This window comes from Eleginops maclovinus, chromosome 19 (assembly GCF_036324505.1).
Source record: "Eleginops maclovinus isolate JMC-PN-2008 ecotype Puerto Natales chromosome 19, JC_Emac_rtc_rv5, whole genome shotgun sequence".
Taxonomy (NCBI): Eukaryota; Metazoa; Chordata; class Actinopteri; order Perciformes; family Eleginopidae; genus Eleginops; species Eleginops maclovinus.
In genome coordinates this window covers 8,072,694-8,085,617 of record NC_086367.1, presented here as the reverse complement: position 1 = coordinate 8,085,617, position 12,924 = coordinate 8,072,694, and the positions used below count along the sequence as shown (strand labels likewise).

Here is a 12,924-nt window from a genome sequence, read left to right as displayed (position 1 = left end):
GTTCAATGAAAAACACAAAAGACAATGAAAAAAAAAAAAATCTCTGTCATGTTCATGTTTTATTTTATGCTGGCAAAGCTTAGAGCCCAGTACAAAAGGATGTATTATGGTAAGACTAGCTGACTATGTACCATTCAATCAGCATGAATGGTTTCCATGGAAAGGTCATCATCATTACATTTACAGTTAATCTTCAGGGGACAGTAATTACCCTTACCGTAACCGTAGAGGCTATGGGCTACGGCGCCAGAACCCTCAGATTAAACCGAAATTAAAACATATATAAACATGCAGTGACCCATAGAGCACGAGGGGAGGATAAGTGAGTTGCATTTATTTGGAATTAGGCCAGGATGAAGAACAATGATCTAATGCGCATATAGTTTGGTTATGAGTCTCCAACATGGAAAATAGGCCCTCCAGATGTGAAGCATATGATATATATATATATATATATATATATATATATATAGGTAAGGAATGTATAAAACAACTGTGGATTGTGTGTTTCCAATAAGTTGCACATTCTGTGTTTTTAGGAGGAACTCAATAGGTAATAGCATCATTGTAGTATTAACCGGAAGTTAAAGGAGCACTAATAGGTTCATTTTTGCATTTTATATATGTATATTTTCTCTTAATTTTTCTCATACTGACTTTGCTGCAGAAACTATTTTCTCTGTCTAAAACCAGAGCCCAGTCTGCTCTGATTGGTTAGCTGGCCATCTCTGTTGTGATCCGTAAACCACTTAGAGATGTCCCTGCCCTTAGCAAATCACGTTCATGCGTTGGAGCACTAGCCAATAGCATAAATCGTGATGTCCCTATGTTACGGAAGTTAACAAAGGAGGAGTGTGCGGGAGAGGAACTCCCTTTGGCGTGAACTTTGGTAGTTTAGTCTTTGCAGAGCATTTACATGTACAAAAACCTATAGACACACTACAGGAAAGGGAAAACCACAAAAAGGGCCTCCTTAAAGGAATCACCAGTATTACTCTTTGGGAAAGTCAGAAATGACTTAAGTGTGAGAGGTGTCCTCTCTGGACCTCCTGGAACTGCAGAGCCTTTCTGAACAACATCAAGCTTTCCCTGCTGGTTCACAGCTGATGCAGCTGGGAGTGTGTCCTGTTCACAGCGTTGGTTGCAAACAGAGCTGAATGAGACAGAAATTTCTCATGAAGTGTGAGAAAAGTACACAAACATTCCAGAGTGGACATGTAAGTGGTAAAAGCGACTGCAGGATGTGGGAATTTTTAAAAGGGTAGCACTTTTTATGCCAAAAAATGGACAATGAATGTAGCACCAACATTGTTGGCAAAGGTACCTTTAGTCATTGTATAGTGTGCGTGCAAGAAGGATGTAATGACTTCATGACTCCAATGCGAAGCTTAAATTAGAAAAGCTATCAATGAAATCCAGTCTGCTCATGATTACTTGTAGACTGTCACATCAGACTACACTGTCACATTTCTGGTATTTTCCAGTGTAGCGCTCTTATCTTTACAAGCAGGCCCGACACTAACTATTTAATGATCACGCTGAAGTGTTTGCTTTACATTTTTTGTAGGTGGGAAAAGAGAAGAGAAACAAAGTTAAACAATTAAAGCAAGCATAGCAAATGTAAGCACCCTTAAGTGATTCACTCACTCTGCGGGTCAATGAGTCAGGATGTGTTAGAGTGGTATGCTGGCACTCTTTCAAGCGTTAAAATAAAGAGAAGTGTATTTAGTCTAAAAAAGACACCACAGCAAGAATATCAATTACATTCCTCGCCTGTTTCTTTATAAAGGCTAATGGGAAACTTTACAATTACAGCAGACCGGTTTAAACTACAGACACATACAGTAACTGCTTTAACTCTAAAAAATGGCAATCCCATTAAGAATGTTCAGCTTATAGATATGGATCACTTTAGACCCTGTACAATCTTCCTCTGATTCCCTGCCCACACATGAATACAACATAGATACAGATGTTCATAGCAACTTGCCTTGCAAAGTCAACAGTCCCTGCAGTTTAACAGGTTTTGTTGATCCTGACATGGAGTTCTATAAGCTGTATCATGATCAAGGAGGCTAAAACACGCAATAACCTCTCCCTCAATATTGGAGGCAGCAGATATGAAAATACATCCATTGAGGACACTGCTGACTTTTGGGGTTTTCTTTGCCAGATGTCACTTGGTGCAACATTTATTCAAGAGCCAGGACGATTCTTCACAATGACTTGTGTTTGTGTCTCTGACAGAAAGGACCTGTGTCTTCTTTCATTTGATTATGGAACAGCTGGATTATTTACACGTAATATTTTCAATGTTTGGATTTATTGCGACTCTGCATTCAGGGAATCAGACTCAAACACTGTAGGTCATGTAGATATTTATGTTTCTGGTCCGATAAAAATATAAAATGCTTTTTTCCTCAAGAATGAGAGGCTGTTCTCAATCACTGTTTGGACCTAACCCTATGGAAAGTTTCAACAATTCATATATAACCCACACTTTTGTGACATAGGACAGGGGATGTTGTCTAGGGAGCAAAGAAGTCTGCATCGTGAGGATCTGTGAGGGGACGGATGGGTCCAAATAAACCAGACTTTGTAATGTAAGTAACAAAATCTTTAGTAGTTATTTTTAAAGAAATGTTGTCGTTTTAACTTAAAGCATTCCAATCCTACTAAAACAAACCCAAATCTTTGTTGCCGAAAACAGGATTTGCACAGGGGCACTGATTGCTCATTTTACTGGACATTTGCAGAACAATGCATAAAATGATGATATATTCTCCAAGATACCTCAAATGCAGACTGCATTACAATTCCTCTTCAACATTGGCTATTTGTGTGGTGTGTGGGTGTAAGGCAGCAGATGCCACACAGCCACAGGTCAACCGAGTGGAAGTGGAACTTATGGAAGTCATCCCATGAAATCAGAGAGAGAAAAAAAAGAGGTGATCTGGGGGCAAGCGAAAACAAATCCTCTGGCGAGATGACCCAAATGATCATGCTCCGAATTAGATAACATATCATTCGGAGAGACTTATACATATGGCACATCGTTTATCAGTGGTTGTATGAACCGCTGCTTCACAGCCATCCATCACAGAGCTCCTCATTGTCCCTTCGATGAATGACCGAATCGCTTACGAAGCCTGACTGGACAGAGTTCAAACCTGTTTGTTTTAAATAGGCTCTTCTTTCAGAGTCCCTGTTTGCAATTACCACTGTGCTGGCCTTATAACCGCATTGGGCACCATTACACAAAAATGTCAAAAAGGATGACGGAGCTGTGGTTAGCGCAGACAGGAGCGCAGCCTCGCTGTGATGAGTTCCTGGCTCCCACCACTGTGCCCGATGGCTATGACTGAGCTTGTTATAAGGGTTCAGGTTTATCATCACACGTAAGGCTCCACTTAGCCAAAATTAAACAGGAAAAAGCCAAATAAATGCTGCTGCTGGCTAGGGAGAATATCTCAAAGCTTGATTGGCTTGACTTTTAGCAACCTCCACATTCCTATTCAATTTAAACCAAGCTCATGTCTTAAGAAGTTACACATAGACGACAATACAAGACAAGCTGCAGTCTGAAGGCTCTGCTACTTACTGAGCTGCTGTTATACTTTCACTGTGATCTTAACCCTCTGAAGAGACATGACATTGCTTATCTAAATGGAGATAAGCTTGTCAACTGCAGCACTGTAATGACACTAAATTCAAGGCCACATGTTAGAGCAATCTGCAAAAACTGGAACTGAGAACTGTGATGAAACAAACGGCGGACAAGATATCATTTTCACCTTTGTATCAGGATATGTTGCCTTATATCACAATACCTTTTAAAAGTTATGATAAAAATCCTGTCTGGAGAGGGCCTTGGTTATCAGAGCCACAACAAGGAGTAGCACCAGATATCTCAAACATGTCATAGTTCAATTTGTACGCCCTTTGGAAATGTGCTAACCCTATCCATATGAGAACACTTCTGGCAGTTGTAAACTCGATTGATCCTACATCCGTACAATTCTTTGATTTGTAAAAACAAGCAAAAACAGAATCTTAAAGTACCTCTTTTCATGTGCTCTATGGCTCGTTCTCCATGGTCGGTTGAGATGCTGTCTGGGCTCCCTTCCCTCAACAGTGGCATTGTTGATAACCCCGAGGCACCCTGGAAGGCCATTCTTTGGCCATTGGCGGCGTTAGCAAGCTGAGCAGCAGCATCCTGGGCTCTTTTTTTCTCCTTCTTCAACATCTTAACTAGGATACCTGTGGGCAAGGAGTTAAGTCATGTGTTTTCGTATTTTTGGGGAAAAAGTACTGGATGGAAAAGAGATAATTGCATTCTCTCCAATGAACTATGTGGCACACTTTGCCCATAACGTCAAAAAGCTTTTGAAAAACCCACAAAGCAATGTCTCTTTCCAAACACATTACTAAAGATAATCAATAGACCTTGATGTAGTTTAACGTATAGAACTCCTTTAATTCTATCAAACTACACCGCTAACGATGAAGATACTCGTGGAGGCTTGATCTACTGACAGCCCGAGATGTAGACATTTATGGCGTCCTTCATGGATGAGCCACCATTAGCTGGCTAACAGGAACTAGCTGTATTAATTTATTAGTGTCATAGCAGAGTGGATGCACTTTTCTCTCCATGCGATGATACAGTTGTAGTTCCAAATAGAAATAAGGTAGGTCCTACATAAAACTGCTCACAACAACTTCTGTGGATGATTTTGATTTCTTGAATTGTTGTTGAATTTTTCAAATGTATTTTTTGGGCACTTTTAACACCAGAATGCCATATACACTGCCCGGCCATAAAAAGGTCACACTAATATTTCGTTGGACCGCCTTTAGCTTTGATTACGGCACGGATTCGCTGTGGCATCGTTTCCACAAGCTTCTGCAATGTCACAACATTTATTTCTGTCTTGCATTAATTTTCTGGCATTAATTTTTAGCCAAGATCTTGTATTGATGACGGGAGATTCGGACCACAGCGCCAAGTCTTCTCCAGCACATCCGAAAGATTCTCAATCGGATTCAGGTCTGGACTCTGTGGTGGCCAATCCATGTGTGAAATGATGTCTCATGCTCCCTGAACCACTCTTTCACAATTTGAGCACAATGGATCCTGGCATTGTCATCTTGGAACATGCCCGTGCCATCAGGGAAGAAAAAAGCCATTGATGAAATAACCTGGTCATTCAGTATATTCAGGTAGTCAGCTGACCTCGTTCTTTGGGCACATAACGTTGCTGAACCTAGACCAGACCAACTGCAGCAACCCCAGATCATAGCACTGCCCCCACAGGCTTGTGACCTTTTTTTCGGCCGGGCAGTGTATTTCCATTCTATTGGAGAGAAAGCAGACATCTCTACAGCTATACTGTATCTCCAACACTTGGCAAATCAAGCAACAACAATCTAGTTTGATAAATACAGGTAAGCGGAAAAACTGATTGATGGATTGATTTCGGGATGAAGGGTTCCTCAAAAAGGCAGCCAGCTTTATTGAGGTCTTTTAATAATGGCATAGTGCTGACATGCTCTCAGCGTCTGACCTTACAGGCTGGGGAAGATGTCATGGTCTGGGATGAATCAGTGGAGAGAAGAGGAGCCAGAGAGGCTGCATACTTCACCAAGATTCCACAAAATCTTCCCCACTGATGAGGTTATATTCTTGTGTTTGTCTACTTGAATCCAAGTGTAGATATGCATCGGTGACAGGGTAATTGAGTGGCTACATGAGGAGGCCAGAATTCCCAATTATAACCCGTTAACATTTTTATTGCCATGACACGTTTTTAATTCTCCATAAGCAATGTCTCTATACATTAATAGAACTTACTGTAATTGTTTACTCTGGTCCACATACCTTTCAACACTATTCAGCAGACGATCAATTGCTCAAACTGCTTTCAGCTGTCCTCACATATTTCTGAATTATAACACACACAAAGCTGAGCACAAATTCTTTCAGGACTTTCAAATTTGATTATCAGATTGACGCCTGAATGCTGGAATGCTTCCTGACTTGTAGAGCTACGTTTACTGTATCAAAGGGGCATAACACTGCTGTTCCCATGACTGGTGTGAAAGGAGACAACGGTGCTAGCAGAGGCAATTTTTTTGCAATCAAAACTGCTGATGTAGGAAAAATTGTAATCGTGTGAACTAGAATTGTATGGGAAAAAACATGATGAAGCTATTTTACAGAAAGCTGCCAAGATTGCTTTACATCTTACTGAAAGCTTGTCACAGGGAAACATACAGGGAAAAAGGGTAATAACTTAGTGTTATTCTATGAGAAGTATACTAGTCTGTTTGACCTCCTACATGCTTAATTTACATTACCGACATGAATAAAAGATTGCAGTCTCCTAAAATATTCAGCTCCGTGCCTGTGTGCCTGTTTTTCCACTATAAATGGAAGTGTGTTTGATGGCCTAATCACAACCCATAATTTAGAGACAACACATTAGCCCATCTCTTCAGCATGCTTCTATCATGAGAGTAGCAGACATCCACTTGTGACCAGACTGTAGTGGTCAGCACATAATTGGGGATGTTCGTACAAAAGTCTGATAGTCATTACTTTGGAGGATGAATGAACGTAGTTTTGAAGGAGTTGGAGACATTTGTTTATATTCCTGTCAGCCAATACAAAGGGGATGTCAGTGGGAACAATAACATGAAGAAACCAGGTCTCCAATTACAGTTTCCAAAGAAACCAACCATGCAGCCCTCTGACAACTGCCAAAATCTAACCCTTTTTTTTTTCCAAATGACCTCTAGCAGCCAAGTTGAACAGAGAAATATGACTTCTGTGGGCCCTATGTCATTGTTTCATACAAGTCATTACTCCAGACTGTTGTTCACCAGGTTTTTCCATTAGCGAGATCTCCGGCGTCTGATATCTTCATTTATGCTGAACACCAACACAGCCCTCGAGAATAGGATGACATTTTTTCTTGGGGGTTGCACGTAAGATCTGTGGTCTGCTTCACATGCCATGCACTCAAAATGTGGTCAAATTCAGCTCATGAAGTGCATTCCATCTCTCCATTTCATCTTTCTTGTCACTCTATATTACACTGTCCAATAAAGCAGACATCCCACCAAATATATGTATTTTTTTGCCACAGCTAGCGAAGGTGCAGTGCCAATCCCAGTGGTGCCGCAAATTGCTTCAATTTCATTGTAGCATACCATAAACTACAAGTATGAAAAATCCTTTAAGATGTTAATCTATAGCATTGAATTTAGATAAAGGAATGTTTGACGTGCAGATATTGTCCTTATGCTTTCAAAAGCTACAGTATGATGCCGGTCATACTTTATTTGTACTATAAAGATGCATAATACACTACATAGTTTTAAAGGAGCCCTATTATTCTTATTTGGGTTTTCCCATTCCAGTATTGTGCTATATAGGTTTGTGATCAGTTCAATCAAAGACTAAACAAATCCTACTTGTAAAATGACTGATTTAGGTCATTTCATCCAATCAACACTGATTTGCATATATGCTAAAACCAAATGCAGCTGGCGGAAAGCAAAACAAAACTCTTAGTGAATCACTGAATTATCAAAGCCAGAGGATTGCAAATGCAACTTTCACACTGTGCTGTCCATCAAACGTGTTGGAATGTCGGGATACAATTCCCTTTTTAATATATCTGATGGGTTTTTTTTTGTGGGCACTAAAGCACAACGTAAAGCAATGTTCTCCCCCCTGTATTGACATTTTCTCCACAGACCTTTTCCAGCAATAAATCAAGAAATGTCAACTTGCTGGTGGCACTGAAGGAAAAGTCAGGGGATCACTCGAGTCATTTGGAAGTGTTGTCCGGGGACAAATGTCCGTACAAATACATCAGTTAATTGTCCAGATATTTCACTGGCTAACCATTGCTTCTAAAGAGCCATGCTAATACTGAAGCTGAAAATAAGGAGCCAAACATCTCTAGCCAAGACCATAAACTACCACATATGAGACCTAGAGAGTTTCTGTTCAGCAGAGTTGGAGGCGACTGTTTGAGCAATAAATTGTCAGCATTATTTTGGATTGATCGAATTTTGGAGGCTTGATGTACGAAATCAAGCTGAACAATGGCCAGAGTTGTTAAGAGAATCCAGGGAACCTTTGCCAAAGCAGTAACCACACTGTGAGAGACCTTCTGTGCCGTATCACTGTTGCAATTATGATTTAGTATTAGCCAAATCCTTCCTGGATTCATTGAACACGATTGTGCGCCAAGAGAGAATGAAACTGTATTATCGGCTATTTGTGAATATTATTGGTCCTCTCTTTGGAATTTTCTGTATGTGGCTAGCACAGATATGAAAACTTTAATTACCGCCTTAAGTTTGTATGCCTCCGCCAAACAGTGAAGTTGCAATTACATTCATGTTTGACCAAAATCTCATCTTTTTATCATGCAAGACATTTGTGCATAATCATCATCTAAGTGATATGGTGAAAAATAAGTTCTGTTAGGTGACCTTCTGATAAAATTAAATACGTTTATCCTTTAGTTAGTCAAGTGGAAATGATTGGCAAATTTGAATATATGTCCTCTAGGTCTGGCCGCTGAATAGAGGCAGCCCATGTGCCGGGACTCAGTCCCCGTGAGGACCCAGGTTCAAATCCAGCTTGGGACCATTAATGCATTACCATCCCCTCTGTCTCAACACTGTCACTCTCCAATAAAACCTAAAACTGCCCAGAGAATCCTTTAAATAAAAAATCCTTGAGGCCTTCCTGAGATTTCAGATTCACAAGAACTGGATGGAAGGACAATCCGAAAATATATAACATCCAGCAAAGCGGATTGAAAGCATATTGTCAGCAAAGAGGCATTAAAAACGTCCAATTGTTTTTGCAAGAAACGCATCAAGGATTGACTGTGCAACAACAATTTAACTTAGTTAACATCTCCTCCTTTTTGCTCAATTATCATGTTGGTGGTGGATGTGTCATAACCCTAGCAAAGTCCACTAAGCATTACCAGGTGCCCCACCGACCATGCATGGGAACACACAGGGGCAGAGATAAAACCTTTTTTATACAGGGAACTCTGCCATTATTAACCCTGTGAGCACCCCTTTAGCACAGGAGCTGAAGATCTTGCATATTTATCTGGGTGGGGGGGTGGGACAGTCATACCCACATGGAAAGGATGGTGATTAACATGTAAAAGCTTGTAGAAATGGTCTGTATTAAGATCGTTTTAAGGGCTCTGGCTACAAATGATGTCATCCCTGCAGCGTTGGTCAACCTAAAATATAGAGTTACATGCTGCAGACAGACCCCCCCCAACTGTGAGGTTTGATAGTTTAGGCTACTGAAACTTTATATATAAACCTTGCAAAGAGAGAACATAAGGGCAATATGGTCAGCAGAGCGTGTACATTACTGGCTGAAATATGCGCCTTTAAACACGCACAGTACTAATTTCTGTGATTACTTTTGCATCATGTGAAACCCAGTGTGTGACATGAAGAGGAGATGAGAGGGGAGGATTTCCCATTACACCCACTTGTTCCAAGAAATACTGTGGTGAAATATCTGCATGATAATATTCTGTTTATTTTGGAGCGCAGAGGTTTTTGTGGCTAAATAATCAAGCAGACGTCTCCATTTTTTGACTAATGTGCTGTGATCTAATGACAAGCCGCAGCACGAGGGGTAGAGGGGAGAATAATCCCATAAAGAACAGAAATATCATATTCAAATACCATAATTATGATTAATAGTAACTATGATAAACTGCAGTCATTGGATGAAGATATATGTGAACATACACATTAAAACAACATCTCATGCTTACTTTGGGGCACTGGTGATGAAGGCAAGACAACTTCGATTTCATAATTTATGTGTTTGCAGAAACGTTGTAATCCAAACGTGCAATAACAAAGGCTGATCTACTTTAGGGTGAATACCGTTTTTGGCTAATGAAGATATCACTATAAACAGTAAGTGTGATTAAACTCTGAGGCTGGACGCCGCAACATAACTCAGAATTGAAACCGACCCTACTCGGTTTGTAATTGCACATTTTCCCTCGTTTTACTGTAAATTTATAATTCTAATTCCAGAGATGCACTTCCTGAACTCACTTTTTCAGTTTTACGCCATCCCCTTTATTTTTTCACACTACACTATACAGATGCCTCAACTCCTAGATTAGATAAAAAGACGAGGTGTGTTAGATTCGCACAAACAAGCCAAAAAAGGGAATCAAGCCCCGGAAAGTTCTCCGTTAGTGGACAGGAGCTTTGCACCTGTGACACACACATACACGAGAGAAACAACTTGAAGTGCATTTTGGAGGGTGCAAACATTCACTGTGTTTCCAAAGATTAGAGGAGCGTTACGTCACTGCCTGGCGAAATGATATGCCTTAAAACAAAAAAGATCCAATACAATACAATTTCATTTACCTTAACTTCGAAGGAAAGATCTGTCTCTTTTAATCTAGCTATAAATCGACGCCAATCATCTGTCATCATGTGAAAGTCCTTCCTGTAGCAGAGCTAACTTCTGCAAGACAAGCAAAACACAAGTAGGTGCAGCCTGACCTTCTGACCAGATGATCAATAACAGACATGTGTTTTTTGATAGACAAGGAAATAAAAAATCATGGAAAGAATATTTCAGATGGCTCCACCATGTCAAAGGATACTGATCTCATTGTCACGTTGTGTCATCATCTCTTTCAGTTTGGAGACTTCTGCTGCTGACTGTTGGCTGTCTTCCCTCTCTGCTGCAGTCCATGATGCTTTCCCATCAGCATTCCCATTTCCTCCTCTTTGCTTGTCCATGATCATAATCTGTTATAAAAAACACAAATGTCAACTGTTGATTTAATGATAAAAATAGAATGACATCCTCTGGTTGTTGGTTGCATTTCATTATAAGAACTGATGAACTGTTATAAGTATGACATTTTATTCTTTAAAACAGTTGTTTAATGTCTTCTTTATTGACAGTTCATGACTACATTGCAAGTCAATGTTCTACACTTTGCTGCTGGGAAACAGTAAACAACCATCTGATGCCCTGAATCTAAACAAGCTGGAAAACACATCGTGGAATCATCCTGGAAAGTGGTGCTCTTCTAAATTCTGTGATATTCCCTAAACATTCATTAGATTCCCCTGTATTTTCCCTGTCTGTAATACAACTCTAACATTTCAATGATAATCCAGGCTTAACGACAGGTGGAAAACATGTTAGAGGGTTGGAGTTTTTTCCACGGGGAGTAGAAGAAGACACGTTAGAAGAGAAAGGTACAGAGGAAGGCTGAGACTGAGACACTTTTGGGCAATGGTGGAAAGTACATTAACTCAAGTACTGGTTTGTTATCATTATACTTTACCTGAGTATTTCCATTTGATGCTACTTTATATTTCTACACCGCTACATTTTGAAAAAAATATATATACGTATGATAATGACACAGTAAAGTACCACAAATATGCAGAGGTTTTAAAAGTAATAATCCAAAATGGTCTCAATATCGACAAACTACAACATTTACGGGTATTGTCTTGCGTGTATTTGCAAGCAATTATAACTGAATAATTTCCTACTATAGATAATAATAATAATGTTTTATAGAACGATAATACTTCAGTGTTGCATATAGAGTGCTTTTACTTTTGATTCTTTAAGTAGATACTGACAATACTAGTGAGTAGAAGTTACAGTATATTGAAGTAAAAGTCCAGAATTCAGGACTTTTACTTTTTCAGATAAAAGTATTTCTACTTTTACTTATCCTTATTCTTTTTATCCTACTTTTACATTGTGTTAGCAGTAATAGGCCCTTCATAGTGTATAGTCGATAGTCTACAGATTGATAACTTTCACAGTCAACATGTATTTATTTGTATTTCCGTTTTATAAAATATAAAAATGTTTTAATTTTACTTTTATGTTTGTTTATTTTCTACTCTTTTATATTTTCACATAATGTGCAATGCCTTGTTTACATACTGCTGTGACAGAAATAATTCCTTAGTTGGGATCAATAAAGTAAATCTAATCTAACCTATTTAGGTAAAGGATCTAAGTGATTCTTCCACCTCTGATTTTTGGGACATACGGTATGGTAGCATAATTAAGAAGATAGTGGTGTCATGTAAAATGACTTTCTAATTCAATTTCTGCAGTGATAACCTACTAAAAGGGCTAAAACCCAGAGGCTGAACTGCACACCTAAACTCGCAGTGCTTCAGCTCACACTGCAGATATGCTCGGCCCTTCACCCTGAAACAAAGACAAGCGGAGCGTGTGAGAGGGAGCCAGTGTTGAGAACAAAGAAGAAAGGAATCAATTCAAAGCAGACCAGAGTTCCTCAGTGAAGTGTGACTGGGGTGATGCTCAGAGGAATGTAAACTGAACAGGAGATAGAGCGTGTCGATCATAACAAAGTGAATTTGAGATAAACAGTCATTCAAGTGGGATCTGGAACTGCTTCTGGTCCGCTGCTCAAACTACAACCAAAGCGGAGTGCAGGAACAGTGTGAGCCCTGCAGTCTTTTCCCTACGCTGGTTAAGCAGCAGTGGGTTGCTGTCATAGAAATGTTAAGCGCCGTCTATAATCCTTCTGACTTTCTCCAAAACAAAAACTTTAATAATTGATGTTTTCTGTAAACATTTGGCAGGCGACATGCAATTGGGAAGTTTTTCCACTGCAGTCTGCATGACAAATAGTCGGTGGATCGGGCACCCAGCCAAAACCAAAATGATGCCCTGACTCCACTTTTATAGAAATGACACTGGAAAAACAAATTTGACATTAATTTAAAACAAGTCATCTAGTTCCCAAATAAAATAGATGAAGGGGTGAGAATACAACATTTAAAATGACCTGGTACATCACAAATACAGTGCATATAATGTGT

At 39.6% G+C, this 12,924-nt stretch overlaps 1 protein-coding gene across 4 annotated transcripts in view; it reads right to left on the bottom strand.

Moving 5' to 3' along the window:
- kif6 (kinesin family member 6) overlaps positions 1 to 12,924 on the bottom strand; it is a 59,580-nt gene that overhangs the window by 17,872 nt on the left and 28,784 nt on the right. For all 4 annotated transcript variants that reach the window (XR_010167994.1, XM_063908217.1, XM_063908218.1 and 1 more), the window contains 2 exons: positions 10,698 to 10,845; positions 4,063 to 4,260 (listed from right to left, as the gene is read on the bottom strand). Coding sequence is in view for 3 of the 4 variants with exons in the window: in XM_063908217.1 (XP_063764287.1) it covers positions 4,063 to 4,260; positions 10,698 to 10,845 (346 nt within the window). In the remaining variant the exon portion in view is untranslated. The remainder of the gene's footprint in view (positions 1 to 4,062; positions 4,261 to 10,697; positions 10,846 to 12,924) is intronic.